Source organism: Dendrobates tinctorius, unplaced genomic scaffold, assembly GCF_039654945.1.
Source record: "Dendrobates tinctorius isolate UK_male_01 unplaced genomic scaffold, ASM3965494v1 ptg000086l, whole genome shotgun sequence".
Classification (NCBI taxonomy): domain Eukaryota; kingdom Metazoa; phylum Chordata; class Amphibia; order Anura; family Dendrobatidae; genus Dendrobates; species Dendrobates tinctorius.
The window spans coordinates 7,378,323-7,397,199 of NW_027361754.1; the positions used below are offsets into that span (position 1 = coordinate 7,378,323).

Below are 18,877 nucleotides of genomic sequence, written 5' to 3' on the forward strand. Positions count from 1 at the left end.
TAGATTGTTGACTGAGGTGCAATCTTTCTAGCTGCCATACTCTTCCCTGTTAGGCCATTTTTGTGCAGTGCAATGATGACTGCACGTGTTTGTTTAGAGATAACCATGGTTAACAGAAGAGAAACAATGATGCCAAGAACCAGCCTCCTTTTAAAGTGTCCAGTGGTGTCATTCTTACTTAATCATGACAGATTGATCTCCAGCCCTGTCCTCATCAACACCCACACCTGTGTTAATGGAGCAATCACTGAAACGATGTTAGCTGGTCCTTTTTAGGCAGGGCTGCAATGATGTTGAAATGTGTTTTGGGGGATAAAGTTCATTTTCTAGGCAAATATTGACTTTGCAAGTAATTGCTGTTAAGCTGATCACTCTTTATAACATTCTGGAGTATATGCAAATTGCCATTAGAAAAAATGAAGCAGTACACTTTGTAAAAATTAATATTTGTGTCATTCTCAAAACTTTTGGCCATGACTGTATACAGAAGCTTTGAAAGATTAGATAACAAACATGATAAACAGAAGCAATCAAAATTCATCTAGTTGTTAAAAAAAATAATCTGCAAGCTGCTGAGTGCAGCTCTGGAGTAAAATACAGGAGGAAACTCAGGATCAGTAATGTAATGTATGTACACAGTGACTCCACCAGCAGAATAGTGAGTGCAGCTCTTGGGTATAATATAGGATGTAACTCAGGATCAGTAATGTAATGTATGTACACAGTGACGGCAGCAGCAGAATAGTGAGTGCAGCTCTGGAGTATAATACAGGATGTAACTCAGGATCAGTAATGTAATATATGTACACAGTGACTGCACCAGCAGAATAGTGAGAGCAGCTTTGGCGTATAATACAGGATGTAACTCAGGATCAGTAATGTAATGTATGTACACAGTGACTGCACCAGCAGAATAGTGAGTGCAGCTCTGGAGTATAATACAGGATGTAACTCAGGATCAGTACAGGATCTGTAATGTAATGTATGTACACAGTGACTCCACCAGCAGAATAGTGAGTGCAGCTCTGGGGTATAATACATGATGTAACTCAGGATCAGTACAGGATCAGTAATGTAATGTATGCACACAGTGACTGCACCAGCAGAATAGTGAGTGCAGCTCTGGAGTATAATACAGGATGTAACTCAGGATCAGTAATGGAATGTAAGTACGCAGTGACTGCACCAGCAGAATAGTGAGTTCAGCTTTGGAGTAAAATACAGGATGTAACTCAGGATCAGTACAGGATCAGTAATGTAATGTATGTACACAGTGACTCCACCAGCAGAATAGTGAGTGCAGCTCTGGAGTATAATACAGGATGTAACTCAGGTTCAGTAATGTAATGTATGTGCACAGTGACTGCACCAGCAGAATAGTGAGTGCAGCTCTGGAGTATAATACAGGATGTAACTCAGGATCAGTAATGTAATGTATGTACACAGTGACTCCACCAGCAGAATAGTGAGTGCAGCTCTGGAGTATAATACAGGATGTAACTCAGGATCAGTACAGGATCTGTAATGTAATGTATGTACACAGTGACTCCACCAGCAGAATAATGAGTGCAGCTCTGGGGTATAATACAGGATGTAACTCAGGATCAGTACAGGATCAGTAATGTAATGTATGTGCACAGTGACTGCACCAGCAGAATAGTGAGTGCAGCTCTGGAGAATAATACAAGAGGTAACTCAGGATCTGTAATGTAATGTATGTGCACAGTGACTGCACCAGCAGAATAGTGAGTGCAGCTCTGGTGTCTAATACAGGATGTAACTCAGGATCAGTACAGGATCAGTAATGTAATGTATGTACACAGTGACTCCACCAGCAGAATAGTGAGTGCAGCTCTGGAGAACAATATAAGATGCAACCGTACAGGATACCAAATATAAAATGGTAACAGAGCTGTATGTGGGCAATTAAACAGTAGTGGATTACCATTTTAAGACCAAAGTTAAGGTAACATTAAATGTTGGATTATTGAAATTACTTAGCATTTCATAATTTGATATAACTACAGAAAAACATAAGCGGTCCAAGTTGTGTTAAATATCATGTTGAAATAACCAGTACTGTTCCTGTTTGTGCACGGAAGGAGTTCTCTTACCTACAATGAGACGCTCTGAGTCTGGCAGCTGCTTAAAGAGTTTCCGAAAATCCTCATTTCTCTGTTTATATGTTGGGCTCAATACCTGGAAAAACAAACTTTAAATATTTAGATACAAAAATAGAAGTAGCATGCACAAAAAGAGCAGCAAGACCAGAGGCTCGAGGAAGGGGAACAGAAGCCACTGCAGCAAATAGATGTGTAGGACATTGAGTGAAGCCAGTCTAATAAAACCTAAAAGCAGTGCCAAGTCATCTCTACACTAATGTTACAATGCAAACAACTGTATATGAAGGGTTAAAGGACACCCCCTGCAAACACTCAAGGTTTCGCCAACAGCGTATGGGTGTGTTAGGGCAGCGTACTCATCTCTTGATGTTACAGTACATATATTGGAAGGGAAGGAGAAGTGGTGCACACGATGTGTTTGCTGTCATCAGTCACAGCCTCATCACAAAGCATCCAGCTACAGACAGTTTCGGGCTACTTCCACATGTGTCATATGGGAAGGAACCCAACGATTGAGCAATTGTCTCAGTTTTGTTTGTGTTTTTAGCTCCTGAGTTCGGTAAATGACATGACCAATAGGCAGGGGCAGGATCGGCCATGCAAACTTCAGGGGTCACAGAAAAAAGGGAGATTATTAGGTGTGCCCAGTCTGCGTGCTTGACATGCAAACGCCAGTCTATAAGACAGCAATTTGGCACAACCCATCACTAGAAAGACCACAAATTACACAGCGGGCTAAACAAAAGGCACCATATCTGTGACAGCAACGTCATAGGAGCACATGGGGGTTTTCATGGGCCTAAACTGCACTACACCAAGAGGACAGAATTATGTCCAATACCCTAAGCTAGTGTATGCAAGGCAATAGATAATAGTAAAAAGCCATAAATAAAGCAGGAATTACCTTGCGTCATAGTCCTGGTGGTGTGCAGGAATGCCCGTGAGACGCGCTGAAGCCCCGACGCGCGTTTAGGCCCATGAGATGCCTGTTTCTGTCTGGCACTTTATTTACCAGCTTTGATTGTGCCGCTCTTTTAGTTGCTATTTTTCTGTCATCTACCTCACTTTATACCTGTGCATTGTCTATTAATTGTTATATGTGCAATAAAATTATTATGGTTGATATATACCTCTCTTTTTGTGGCTTATTTTAAGCACATTATTAATCTTAATTAGTATTTTAATATTTAGTAATATATTATATTCTTTCAAGTTTTTGGTGAAAGAGATTTTTTGCTGGGGAGGTTATTTATCCGGCTGGCAACAGATTTTTCATAGGTTATGACTATTCTAGGGGTTGTTACCATGCGCGTGGCTGTAATGGATGCTTTGTCAGCCTGGGTATTCTGAACCTACGACATCAAGCATCTCATGTTCTGCACACACATAAAGCAGGTGAAATAAATATTGGGCATGGCACCAATTTTCTAAGTAAATACATTTTTAAAGGTGCTATTGCCATACATTTCTCGCCAGATGTCACTAACAACCCATGCCATCCACAAAGGCAAATAAATCAAATCATAGAAGTCCATAAATTAAGTTGTGTAATAATGAGCAATAACTCCTCAACCAAGAATCTGCAAAAACCCTAGTCCATGCCCTCATCATCTCCCGCCTTGACTACTGCAACCTCCTGCTCTGTGGTCTCCCCTCTAACACTCTCGCACCCCTCCAGTCTATTCTAAACTCTGCTGCCCGACTAATCCATCTGTCCCCCTGCTATTCCCCGGCCTCTCCCCTCTGTCGATCCTGCACTGGCTTCCCATTACCCAAAGACTCCAGTTCAAAACCCTAACCATGACATACAAAGCCATCCACAATCTGAGTCCTCCATACATCTGTGACCTCGTCTACTGGTACTTACCTGCACGAAACCTCCGATCCTCACAAGATCTCCTCCTGTACTCCCCTCTTATCTCCTCTTCCCACAATCGCATACAAGAATTCTCCCGCGCATCCCCCCTACTCTGGAACTCTCTACCGCAACATATCAGACTCTCGCCTACCATGGAAATCTTCAAAAAGAACCTGAAGACCTACCTCTTCCGACAAGCCTACAACCTGCAGTAACCACCGATCCAACAAACCGCTGCACGACCAGCTCTACCCTCGCCTACTGTATCCTCACTCATCCCTTGTAGATTGTGAGCCCTCGCAGGCAGGGTCCTCTCTCATCCTGTACCAGTCGTGACTTGTATTGTTTAAGATTACTGTACTTGTATGTATTATGTACACCCCTCCTCACATGTAAAGCGCCATGGAATAAATGGCGCTATAATAATAACTCGAGGAAAAAGTATTGAACACATGAAGAGAGGTGCCAAAAGCCATGGAAAGTCCTGACACCGGCTGAAATCTATCAGTAATTAGAAAATAATCCTGCCACTTAGTGACCAATAATATCCGCTGGTTCAACTAATGGCCATTAAAAAGTGGTCTCATTAGATGCCACACAAGAAACATCTCCTGATGGGTAAAACATAGTGATGGCTTTGGTTACATAAGAATTTCTAAACTACTCAAGGTTCCAGGTGCTTCCCGCAAGATTTCAGACAGAGGAGTGAAAAGAAATGTCAGAAGAGTTGTCCGAGAGCCAAGAACGACCTGTGGACAGCTACAGAAACACCTGGGATTAGCAGGTACAATTGTTTCCAAGAAAACAATAAGTAATGCAATCAGCCTGCATGTACTGTATGTATATGCTCACTAGACCAGACTCCATTGCTGAACAAAAAGCATGCTCAAGCGCATTTACAGTTTGCACAACAACATTTAGACAAGCCTGTAAAATACTGGATGAATATAGTCTGGTCAGTTGAGACCAAAATTGAACTTTTTGGACGTCATAATACATACTATGTTTGGATTCAAAAGACACTGCATATCACCCTAAAAACACCATACAATAGTGAAGTTTCGAGGTGGGAACATCATTGAGTGGGCCTGTTTATCAGTATAGGGCACTGTTAAATTCCATGTAATCGAAGGAAGGTTGACTGAACAAAAATACAGATACAGAAAAGATATATATCTTTGTACCGTGTTAGCCAGTAGATAGAATATTTAGAATTGAGAGTCCTCAGTGGTTGATACCTTTTAATGGCTAACTGAAAAGATCCAAAAATACAGAGACATTCTTGAAAAAAATCTGCAGCCATCTACCAGGATGACAAAGATGAAAGGAGGGTGGACAATGATCCCAAACACACAGCCAAATAAACTCTTGATTGGTTCCAGAGAAAGAAATTAATGCTGCAAGAATGGCCAAGCCGATCATTGTACCTGAATCCAAGAGAAAATGTATGGAAGGAAGTAAAGCTCAAAGTTCATAGAAGGAGCTGAAAGAAGTTTCAGGATTTGAAGTGTGTTTGTGTGAAAGATTGGGCCAAAATCACACCTGAGCAATGCCTGTGACTAGTTTCTCAAGACAGGAGGCATCTTGAGTCTGTCATCACTAACAAGGCTTTTGTACGAAGTATTATTTAAGTTTCAATAAGCGTGGTCAAAACTTTTTCCCTGTGTCATTTCTCATTATTACACAACTTCATTTATGGACAGCTACAGTTGTGGCCAAAAGTATTGACACCCCTGCAATTCTGTCAGATAATACTCAGTTTCTTCCTGAAAATGATTGCAAACACAAATTCTTTGGTATTATTATCTTCATTTAATTTGTCTTAAATTAAAAAAACACAAAAAGAATTGTCCTAAAGCCAAATTGGATATAATTCCACACCAAACATAAAAAAGAGGGTGGACAAAAGTATTGGCACTGTTCAAAAAATCATGTGATGCTTCTCTAATTTGTGTAATTAACAGCACCTGTAACTTACCTGTGGCACCATACAGGTGTTGGCAATAACTAAATCACACTTGCAGCCAGTTGACATGGATTAAAGTTGACTCAACCTCTGTCCTATGTCCTTGTGTGTACCACATTGAGCATGGAGAAAAGAAAGAAGACCAAAGAACTGTCTGAGGACTTGAGAAACCAAATTGTGAGGAAGCATGAGCAATCTCAAGGCTACAAGTCCATCTCCAAAGACCTGAATGTTCCTGTGTCTACCGTGCGCAGTGTCATCAAGAAGTTTAAAGCCCATGGCACTGTGGCTAACCTCCCTAGACGTGGATGGAAAAGAAAAATTGACAAGAGATTTCAACGCAAGATTGTGCGGATGTTGGATAAAGAACCTCGACTAACATCCAAACAAGTTCAAGCTGCCCTGCAGTCCGAGGGTACAACAGTGTCAACCCGTACTATCTGTCGGCGTCTGAATGAAAAGGGACTGTATGGTAGGAGACCCAGGAAGACCCCACTTCTTACCCCGAGACATAAAAAAGCCAGGCTGGAGTTTGCCAAAACTTACCTGAAAAAGCCTAAAACGTTTTGGAAGAATGTTCTCTGGTCAGATGAGACAAAAGTAGAGCTTTTTGGGCAAAGGCATCAACATAGAGTTTACAGGAGAAAAAAAGAGGCATTCAAAGAAAAGAACACGGTCCTTACAGTCAAACATGGCGGAGGTTCCCTGATGTTTTGCTGTTGCTATGTTGCCTCTGGGACTGGACTGCTTGACCGTGTGCATGGCATTATGAAGTCTACTGAAGACTACCAACAACTTTTGCAGCATAATGTAGGGCCCAGTGTGAGAAAAATGGGTCTCCCTCAGAGGTCATGGGTCTTCCAGCAGGACATTGACCCAAAACACACTTCAAAAAGCACTAGAAAATGGTTTGAGAGAAAGCACTGGAGACTTCTAAGGTGGCCAGCAATGAGTCCAGACCTGAATCCCATAGAACACCTGTGGAGAGATCTAAAAATGGTAGTTTGGAGAAGGCATCCTTCAAATATCAGGGACCTGGAGCAGTTAGCCAAAGAAGAATGGTCTAAAATTCCAGCAGAGCATTGTAAGAAACTCATTGATGGTTACCGGAAGCGGTTGGTCGCAGTTATTTTGGCTAAAGGTTGTGCAACCAAGTATTAGGCTGAGGGTGCCAATACTTTTGTCTGGCCCATTTTTGGAGTTTTGTGTGAAATGATCAATGTTTTGCTTTTTGCTTCATTTTCTTTTGTGTTTTTTCATTTGAGACAAATTTAATGAAGATAATAATACCAAAGAATTTGTGTTTGCAATCATTTTCAGGAAGAAACTGAGTATTATCTGACAGAATTGCAGGAGTGTCAATACTTTTGGCCACAACTGTATGGTTTGAATTCTTTGCCTGTGTGGATTCGATGGGTTGTTACTGATATCTAGTGTATAAGTTTTAGAAAAATATTTACTTAGAAAATTGTTGACGTGTTCAATATTTATTTCACTAGCTGTATATCCTACGCACCGAAAATGTCCCCCACATTCACAGTCATAGTGTGTCATCAATGAGAAGGCTGTGGCCTATACATAGCGCACTGGAGGGGATTCTCTGCATTCTTCTCATAGTCCCCATCTATATTCATTCCCTGAAAGGGAATCACTTTGAGGAGTCTCCTGTGGATGGTGGAGGCACAGACTGACCTTTGAGGTCAGAGAGTCGTGTAAGGTTACTCCAAGCCCCTTCTCAGTCTGAATTCCAGATGTAGAGTTATCTTACCTACTAGAACATGGAGGTTGTCTGTCACTGCATGCCACAGCAAATTACCCAAATGTTGCCACACAGTAGGTTTTCTAGAGGGTAGAGCTACAAATGGTGATATGTCTTGAGATCTTTCTACACTGCTAGTGCCGTAGATCACTATACAAGTGCACATAAGAGAATCCTAAGCTATTACAGACCCTCCTACAAAGAAAAAAGGCTCAAAACATTTATATACCAGAAATCTAATCCTAAAATAGAAACTATATGAGATTTTTAGTAATAATTTTGGTCATTTTGTTTATCAGGTGTGCCCATGCTACTTTAGAACTAACTTTTCAAGTGGTTCTGGGTAGAAAATATGACACCTCTGAAAATCTACATATTTCTACCGCACCTCATCATGAGCCAACTGCATACTGAGGGAAGTTATGGCAGCTCCATCGTATGCCAAGTCATTGCTCCTAGAGAAGAGAATATTTGTAATATTGCACTCTATGTAGGCACAATATGGCAGCAAACAGTGCCCAAAAGTCAAAAGTACTGAGTCCTAGGGACTCCATATGTCATGACGGCAACTTACTGAGACAGCACAACAGCACCTATAGGGGTGATGCTGCATTTCACCCTTGCCTCCAGACTAGGGACCAATATCCTGGGACCACACCCTCTGCAGACAAAACAACCAAAGCTTCTGCACAACCCTGCACCATGGAAGCAGAAGATAAACCCCTAAAAACAATGTACCGGTTTGTAATAAGAGGAGAGAGTTTGCACAGGGGGTCGGAGGTAACTTTGCTTTAGTACCAATTAATTGGAGATTGCTGCGGTCTAGACTGTTGTCAGCAGTGCCATTATGGCTTTATCTTCTATGGCTTTAATCCCCATGCCCGTAGTCTCTAGTCCCCAACCCTCCTGCCAGAAGTCTCTAGTCCCCTGCCCATAGTCTCTAGTCCCCGTACCCTCCTGCCTGTAGTCGCTAGTCCCCGTGCCCTCTTGCACATAGTTTTTGGTACCCACGCCCCTGCCCATAGCCTCTAGTCCCCTTGCCTTCCTGCCGTAGTCTCTAGTCGCCGTTCTCTCCTGCCCATAGCCTCTAGTACCCTGCCTTGATAACAGTAGTCTCTAGCCCCTGCCTTCCTGCCAGTAGTCTCTAGTCCCGTGTCCTCCTGACAGTAATCTCTAGTTCCTTGCCCTCCTGACAGTAGTCTCTAGTCCCCTGCCCATAGTCTCTAGTCCTGGTGCCCTTCTGCTGTGGTCTCTAGTCCTCTGCTTTCATGCCACTAGTCTCTTGTCCCCATGCCCTCCTGCTCATAGTCTCTAGTCCCCGTGCCCTCCTGCCGTAGTCTCTACTCCCTGTGTCCTACTGCTCATAGTTTCTAGTCCCCGTGCCTTCCTGCCGTAGTCTCTAGTTCCCGTGCCCATCTGCCAGATGTTTTTAGACCTTGTGTCCTCCCGCCCATAGTCTCTAGTCCCCTGCCCTCCTGACAGTAATCTCTAGTTCCTTGCCCTCCTGACAGTAGTCTCTAGTCCCCTGCCCATAGTCTCTAGTCCTGGTGCCCTTCTGAGGTCTCTAGTCCTCTGCTTTCATGCCACTAGTCTCTTGTCCCCATGCCCTCCTGCTCATAGTCTCTAGTCCCCGTGCCCTCCTGCCGTAGTCTCTACTCCCCGTGTCCTACTGCTCATAGTCTCTAGTCCCCGTGCCCTCCTGCCATAGTCTCTAGTTCCCGTGCCCATCTGCCAGATGTTTTTAGACCTTGTGTCCTCCCGCCCATAGTCTCTAGTCCCCTGCCCTCCTGACAGTAATCTCTAGTTCCTTGCCCTCCTGACAGTAGTCTCTAGTCCCCTGCCCATAGTCTCTAGTCCTTGTGCCCTTCTGCTGTGGTCTCTAGTCCTCTGCTTTCATGCCACTAGTCTCTTGTCCCCATGCCCTCCTGCTCATAGTCTCTAGTCCCTGTGCCCTCCTGCCGAAGTCTCTAGTCCCCGTGTCCTGCTGCTCATAGTCTCTAGTCCCCGTGCCCTCCTGCCGTAGTCTCTAGTTCCCGTGCCTATCTGCCAGATGTTTTTAGACCCTGTGCCCTCCCGCCCATAGTCTCTAGTCCCCGTGCCCTCCTGCCTGTAGGCTCTACTCCCTGTGCTCTTCCCGTAGTCTCTAGACCCCAAGCGCCCTACCTGTAGTCTCTAGTCACAAAACCTCCCACCCGTAATCTCTAGTCCCCGTGCCCTACTTGCCCATAGTCTCTAGTCCCTGTGCCCTCCTGCCCACAGTTTTACAGCAGGTTCACAAGTGAATAGAGGCAAAATGATGAATACAGGGGTCAATGACAATTAGGTTTAGAAAAAACGCTCATCCTCCTCTTGACTTGGCAGCATTACATCAGTGTGCAGAGCTATGTAAGGTTACTAGAGTGCACATCTGAACGGCCGCCCTATAAAACAGTCATGTTATAACATCGGTCATGTGAAAGCTGCAATTTTCATGGAAAGCCAGATACTCTCTCCCCTAACTGAGGAATTTAAGCTGTGGGGCGGACCCCAGTTTAAGCCAGCAAGAGCAAAGGCGAGAAGAGGATGCCCCAAACAATAAGTAAAAGGAGTCACAGGCGGAGGCACAAACACATACTGAGCAAAACAGATAGCGGCACAGTAATCTGACATTGTATGATGGGCATCTGTACTGTGCGCAATGGGCAGATGGTGCAGGTGTGTTGTTTTTTTTTTGCATGTTGTATGTATGTGTGTATATAAGTGCATGTATGAGTTGCATGCATCAAACTGACACTCACAGCTGGCACCTCTTCATGTTCTGAGCTGCTGAGGACATCATGCCCCTGGTACTGCAGCTGGTCCATATACCACAGCAATGCTTCCTCCGGCACAGGGTCCATCTGCCACTCAGCAAGGCAGTCTTCTGTATCCGTCACTTGCTGCTGCTCCATGTAGTCCTCCTCATCCATCATGTCAAGTGTATCTACTCCTGCCTCTTCCTTCATCTTTGCCCTGGGCTCCCCTATTCCAGGGGGAATTATTCCAAACAGCCTAAAAACCTTATGCGCTGACCCTCCCAGAAAGCAGAGGACTGTCCATAGGAGAAGAGAGTATCTGCCAGTGCTCTGCTCACACTACAGCTATCCCTTACTTACACTCACAACTAGTCACTCCCTCCTCCAGCAGCACCACGTGGGCCTGTGCCCTACAGTAACCCTGGCTGTGTCAGTACAGCTCCCAGCAGATGTTACCCAGAGAAAAACACAGCAGGCAGGAAGCAAAGGAGATAAACACAGGCCACCCCAGCCCAGGAGCCTCTGCAGTCCAGAGACCCTCACTTCTCATCCAGGCACCCCACAACCCAGAGCCTGCAGGAGGGTCACTGACCGGGCACCTCGCCCAACCACCGAAACCTGCAGCAAACTTCCCTGATCATTAGTCACTCCGAGGTTTCAGTCAAAATCAATACCTGGCTGCAATGTCCTGTGAAACCTGAAACTTGACCTGTGGCTCAGAGCACTCCCAATGTAAAGATTAACCCCCAGTACAGAATGAAGGCTGGAACTACAAGTCCCATCATGCCCAGACAGATCCTTATCAGGAGGAGGCTCTCCATGGATTTATAAGGGTACGTGCACACACTGCGCATTCTGCTGCAGATTGATCCTCACGGATCTTGCAAAATCCGCAGGTAAATCCGCAGGTCAAAGGACCTGCGGTTTATCTGCGGATTAGCCTGCGGTTTTCCCCTGCGGTTTATCACCTCTACAACGGAGGAGATGGCAAACCGCAGCGGAATCCGCAGAAAGAATTGACATGTCAATTCTTTCTGCGGATTAGAAACCGCAGCAAATCCGCGCAGAGAAATCCGCACCGTCTGCACTGCGGTTTCCATTTCCCATAGGATATTATGGTACTGTACACCGCAGCGATCCGCAGCATGTGCGCACACCCTCAGGCTCTGTTCACATCTTACTTAACATTATGCACAGCTCCTGGCACATAGTTACCATGCAACAGAGGCCACTTATTACCCTATAGGTAATGAATTTACCTCAATAGTATACCAGCACAGAAAAATCTATACTGACCATGTGCCCTACAGCGGCATATGCCACATACACTATGGGTATACAGCGGCATATGCCACATACACTATGGGTATACAGCGGCATATATCACGTACACTATGGCTATACAGCGGCATATGCCATGTACACTATGGGTATACAGCTGCATGTGCACTAAGGCTTTACAGCAGGATATGCCACGTACACTATGGGTATACAGCGGCATATGTCACGTACACTATGGGTATACAGCGGCATATGCCATGTACACTATGGGTATACAGTGGCATATGCCACGTACACTATGAGTATACAACGGCATATACCACGTACACTATGGCTATACAGCGGCATATGCCATGTACACTATGGGTATACAGAGGCATATGCCATGTACACTATGGCTATACGACGGCATATGCCACGTACACTATAGCTATATAGCGGCATATACCACGTACACTATGGGTATACAGTGGCATATGCCACATACACTATGGTTATACAGCGGCATATGCCACATACACTATGGTTATACAGTGGCATATGCCACATACACTATGGTTATACAGCGGCATATGCCACATACACTATGGCTATACAGCGGCATATACCACGTACACTATGGCTATACAGCGGCATATGCCATGTACACTATGGGTATATAGCTGCATGTGCACGTACACCAAGGCTTTACAGCAGCATATGCCACGTACACTATGGGTATACAGCGGCATATACCACGTACACTATGGCTATACAGCGGCATATGCCATGTACACTATGGGTATATAGCTGCATGTGCACGTACACTAAGGCTTTACAGCAGCATATGCCACGTACACTATGGTTATACAGCGGCATATACCACGTACACTATGGCTATACAGCGGCATATACCTCGTACACTATGGCTATACAGCGGCATATGCCATGTACACTATGGGTATATAGCTGCATGTGCACGTACACCAAGGCTTTACAGCAGCATATGCCACGTACACTATGGGTATACAGCGGCATATACCACGTACACTATGGCTATACAGCGGCATATGCCATGTACACTATGGGTATATAGCTGCATGTGCACGTACACTAAGGCTTTACAGCAGCATATGCCACTATGGGTATACAGCGACATATACCACTTACACTATGTGTATACAGCAGCATATGCCACGTACACTATGAGTATACAGAGGCATATGCCACATACACTATGGGTATACAGTGGCATATGACACATACACTGGCTATACGGCGGCATATGCCACATATCCTATGGCTATAGCGGCATATGCCACGTACACTATGGGTATACAGAGGCATATGCCATGTACACTATGACTATACGTCAGCATATGCCATATTCACTATGGTTATCATAGAATGGTAGAGTTGGAAGGGACCTCCTGGGCCATCTGGTCCAACCCCCTGATCAAAGCAGGATTTGCTAAATCATCCCAGACAGATGTCTGTCTAGTCTCTGTTTGAAGACTTCTGTTGAAGGAGAACTCACCACCTCTCGTGGCAGTCTGTTCCACTCATTGATCACTCTGTCAAAAAGTTTTTTCTTATATCTAATCTGTGTCTCCATTCAGTTTCATCCCATTGCTTCTAGTCTTTCCTTGTGCAAATGAGAATAAAGATGATCCTTCTACAATGTGCCAGGCCTTCAGATATTTGTAGATAGCTATTAAGTCTCCTCTCAGTCTTCTCTTCTGCAAGCTAAACATACAGCGGCATATGCCACGTACACTATAGCTATATAGCGGCATATGCCACATACACTATGGGTATACAGTGGTATATGCCACATTCACTATGGTTATACAGCAACATGCCACGTACACTATGGGTATACAGTGACATATGCCACGTACACTATGGGTATACAGCTGCATATGCCATGTACACTATGGGTACACAGCGGCATATGCCACATTCACTATGGTTATACAGCGGCATATGCCACATTCACTATGGTTATACGTCGGCATATGCCACATTCACTATGGTTATACAGCGGCATATGCCACATTCACTATGGTTATACGTCGGCATATGCCAAGTACACTATGAGTATACAGCAGCATATGCCACATACACTATGGGTATACAGTGACATATGCCACGTACACTATGGGTATACAGCTGCATATGCCATGTACACTATGGGTACACAGCGGCATATGCCACATTCACTATGGTTATACAGCGGCATATGCCACATTCACTATGGTTATACGTCGGCATATGCCACATTCACTATGGTTATACAGCGGCATATGCCACATTCACTATGGTTATACAGCGGCATATGCCACATTCACTATGGTTATACGTCGGCATATGCCACATTCACTATGGTTATACAGCGGCATATGCCACATTCACTATGGTTATACAGCGGCATATGCCACATTCACTATGGTTATACGTCGGCATATGCCAAGTACACTATGAGTATACAGCAGCATATGCCACATACACTATGGGTAAAAAGTGGCATATTCCACCTACCCCATGGGTATACAGCGGCATATGCCATGTACACGATGGCTATACAGTGGCATATGCCAAGTACACTATGGCTATAGAGTGGCATATGCTTCGTACCCTATGGTTATACATCGGCATATGCCAAGTACACTATGACTATACGTCGGCATATGTCATGTGCACTATGGCTATAGAGTGGCATATGCTTCGCACCCTATGGTTATACATCGGCATATGCCAAGTACACTATGACTATACGTCGGCATATGTCATGTGCACTATGGCTATGCAGCGGCATATGCCACATTCACTATGGTTATACAGCGGCATATGCCACGTACACTATGGTTATACAGCGGCATATGCCACATTCACTATGGTTATACAGCAGCATATGCTAGATGCTCTATGGCTATACAGTGGCATATGCCAAGTACACTCTGACTATACGTGGCATATTCCATGCACCCTATGGCTATACAGCGGCTGTGGTGGGTACAGATAATGGGGGTCTGTAAAGAACGCTGGTAAGCAGATACTGTGAAAGTCACAAAATTTGGGGAATTTATTTCTGATAAGCTTAAAAGGATTCTATCAGCACAAAATGACTGCTAATTCTACATTTGTTGGCCAAACATCTGGCTGTATTTGCCATCAATTGTTCTTTATTCAAATATTCTAATGTGGCTCTTATTGCACCCTAGGCGTGGCCGAGCACTTCAGGGCACCTCCCCACATACCTATTTTCCCATCTATCTCTGGATCCTGTAAACCCAAAGCTATCACTCAAAGAAGAGGGGGGGGCAGAGATAGATAAAAAAAAAACACAAGTTATTGAGAAGGTGCACTGATTTACTTGTCCACGCCCTGGGTGCAACGGACACCTAATTTGCATTCAATAACAATTTTTGGAAACCACGGACATTTTTTTTTTTATTAGGGCTCAGTCTCCTAGAGCGGTGCTTGGTGTGAAATCATTTTGTGGCATAAGGGGAAAGGGGACCTTTTGAGCCCCACAGTTTCCAGGGCTGGAGTGCGACTGCAACCCCTGCACCTACTATAGTTACGTCCCAGTAAAGCCCCGTTACTCTGGAGACTTCAGATTAGGCTACAGCGGCACGGAGATGAGCCAGTGATTTATCGCACGGCAAATAAGATTAATATAGTGTAGCTGCACTATACACATATTAATCTTATTTACCAGGCAATAAATCACGGGATGATCTTGGTTTTCTGTATACATGTCAGGAAAGATTATCCATGGGATTGGGCTTCACTTGAAAAACTCGGCTTCTTAAAGGGGACGTCCACTCTGAACAATCTCTGCTTATTAGGAAGGCCCTCTGATAATAAGCAGATTATAAAGGGTCCCACTGCCAGAGCCGCTAGCTATCGCCGTCATCTGTGAGGAACCCTAGCATGGTTAAAATCTCCCAGCAGCGCCACCACAGGGAAAAAAAAAAAAAGAACAGCGCCCATTCGAATCAATGGGTCAAGACCTCCAAAAAGGCAGAGATGGCCTTTATAACTGTTCTCCACTCTGGCCAATGGCTATCCATGGTGGTGATTCTTAGACATTACTGACATTTTTCTACCTACAATTTACCCATTTTCCTCTTTAGCATTTTCATTTGAGTTCTCGGATGAACTGAGCGACCAATCGATGAATGGTTTGAATTTGCTTACAAAGGGAAATGATTGATTAATGATTGATCAGTGAGTGTGGTATGTGGAAGTTGACTTTGCACGTGTGCGCCCAGCGCTCCGCTCTACAGTAGCTCAGGTTATAGCTGGCTCACACTCAGTTTCGGAGAGATAAGGACCTGGAAGAGATGGAACATTAACTGTATGGTAAACACACAGGGCTGGGACAGGCTGGTACCTCCTGGCCAGGGAAGGACAGGGGGCATCCTCAGAAATGACAGATGGGGTTAGGCTGCGGCCTAATCAGAGGAGGAGCTGCTGACTGCAGAGTAATAAATGCTATTTGCAATGTAATCAGGATAATAAAAGGTACAAAGGAGGGTGAGAAGCTGGTGGAATCCATCTAACATATGGTAAATGTAGTATCATATAAGATGGGAAAGTGAGGATAGGTGTCCCATCTTATACTGATTACACTGCTCCTGCGGAAGAGGAGGGTGGGAAGAGCAATACGGGGAATCTTACTCTGCGTATGTGCTGCCGTTCATGCTGAGGAAGAGAAAACAGGAGACATGACAACATGCAGAAACAGAGAAAATCAGAGACATCAAGACATTCGTAGGGGAAGGCACACGTCCTATCCTCCCCATTATTTGGTGGATTGCTCCTCCTCAGCAGATTAGATGGAAAAGAGCTGCGCACAATGCCGGCTTTCATGGGAACAAGCGGCCTCTTATTAGTTATAACTAATGTGGGCATTTTTACTTGCATAAAGCACATGCAGACATAATGGCCGACCAGCGGTCCAGTCCCGCACATGAATCCTAAGGAAGGAGCAGTACAAGCTCCAGGAGTGGCGGATCTGCTGCAGGTGGGGCCAATGACCACCTAAACCCATAGGGATCAAGCAAGGGCTGTACGCTCTATAAGGAAATATCAAAAAAGTAAGAAAAGGTACATTCTTCAGAAGTCCTGGCAGTCTGCGTGTACCTTTCAGGTGTAGCGTGGCTTTCCTTAAGGAAGTTGGACAGTACTGGACAAACCATACTTAATATTTCCAGCCTGACAGACACCTCTGATGTCTCTGACGCATTTCAGTGCAGTCACGAGACATTGTTATAGCACACGACCAACACTTGAACAGACCCATAGGGAAACAAACAAAGCCCTCGGTGGACCTCTAGGCTGGAATCGGCCGCAGACGCCCTATATTAGCAGTTTTTGGGACACAGTACACTTCATGCCTACAGGTAGACCAGCTGCTGCGATATGAACATGAATCACTACCATAAATGCCACTCTGTGATCCTCACTTATCAGTTGGATGGGGATCCACCAAGGTCCCCCCACTGCAGCCCCAATATGCGTCAGTAGAGATGAGGCTGCACACATATGCAGCCATCTTTCCATGTAAACATATGGAGATTGTATTGTCAGGTAATATTTTACTTGAAGCTGTAGATGCGCCCTCAGAATCAATGTTATTGGGGGGACCTTCGGCACCACAGTCAAATTCTGTACACGACCACAGCAGCCAGCCTGTGTTTCACACTTCAGAAATTTTACCTAAAAGTGAACCGCTTTAAGATTCCCCAGTCCGACACCGCGGATTACCGGTAGATCACAGAACTCTGAAGTATGAGAAGAGCCGTGCATATAGCGATGTGTGCCTCTATAAAGCCGTGTAGCACAGGGATGGACAACTCATTCAAGAACAGGGAATGTGAAAAATGAAGAGAAAACCAGAAGCGGATACATTAGTGGGATGGGAGGTTGGGGGGAGGGGAGCTTGCCGCTCAGGTCATGGGACCACATGCACAATCCATGTGTAGTTGTGGGACAGAGAAAACAGGACAGGCCATTTATTCCTGCTGGAGCCAATAAATGAACTGGTTATAAGTGAGCAGATCCAATGTACAATGGGGCTCATTTTCTTACAAGTGAAAAGTCAGCTAAATCAATTCTGCACAATGAGCATGGATGTTACCGCTACTCCGCAGACTAATAAGCGTTCCTCCACACACTGCTATCTACATCAGTAGTGCAAAAATAATGGAAATCCCATGAGTAAAAGGAAAGAAATGTGGCACTAGCCAAGCGTAGAAAATTAGTGTAAAATCATCAGGTGAGAAACAAGGTGTATGCTCACCTGAATGGGTCGTGCAATGTGAGGCACAACACTAGGAGCAATATGCTCAAGATCCAATAGGGCTCCGCTGACCTGATGTGCTGCAGGAAGTTCCTCTGATGGAGATCTGATAGAGCGTGATAGCGGTGAGGGATCCAGGCGTTTGAGGCTCCCATGTGAGGAAAAGATACAAATTGGAGAACTGCCAAAATATCTCCAATGTTAATAAGATTTTTATTATTAAAAGCAGAAATCAAAACAACACGTTTCGGCTGCTAAAAGCCTTCCTCAGGTACCTGGAGATGGAATGGAGATTCAGACTCACTTCTACATCTTCCTCAATTGGAAGAGATGGCGATATTAACAAGAAGAGCACAAAGCATTTAATAACCACAATTGTGCTCAACAATTTACATCCTGAGCATATCAATAAATCATTTTTTTTTTACAAATGAACTCATGGAAAGAGCAAAAAAATATTAAAATAACCAAAGAATGTTTAGAATATTTGTACAAGTGTATGGAGCAAGCCCGCGACCATTAGAAGGGCTTTGGCCAGGATTATGCATAACGCATACATCATCACCATTCCTGGCTCAGAAAGCAGCGAATCCCTGCAGCGCATAGTGCATGGCCCGTGGGGGATTCAAGGGCGGATGTTGACCCAAAGGTAGAGGGGGGGCCCTTGCAGGGTGGCAATGATGGCAATCTGGCCTGTTGCTTGGAGGCCAAGGCCAGATTTGCCACGTGCAGCTGGGCAAGGATCGTTCCTGTGGCTCTGCTGCCTTCAAAAGAAAAAGGCAGTGGTGCTGCAGCAACACATTCTCAGCTTCATGCCCGGCTCT

General features: G+C 44.7%; 1 protein-coding gene across 4 annotated transcripts in view; it reads right to left on the bottom strand.

Annotated features, from left to right (window-relative positions):
- GRAMD1B (GRAM domain containing 1B) overlaps positions 1–18,877 on the bottom strand; it is a 169,292-nt gene that overhangs the window by 29,912 nt on the left and 120,503 nt on the right. For 3 of the 4 annotated variants that reach the window (XM_073584983.1, XM_073584985.1, XM_073584982.1), the window contains exon 4: positions 2,115–2,199. In XM_073584983.1, the coding sequence (XP_073441084.1) occupies positions 2,115–2,199 (85 nt within the window). Of the gene's footprint in view, positions 1–2,114; positions 2,200–10,483; positions 11,605–18,877 lie in introns of those variants that run through there. The other variant, XM_073584984.1, reaches the window with a different exon arrangement.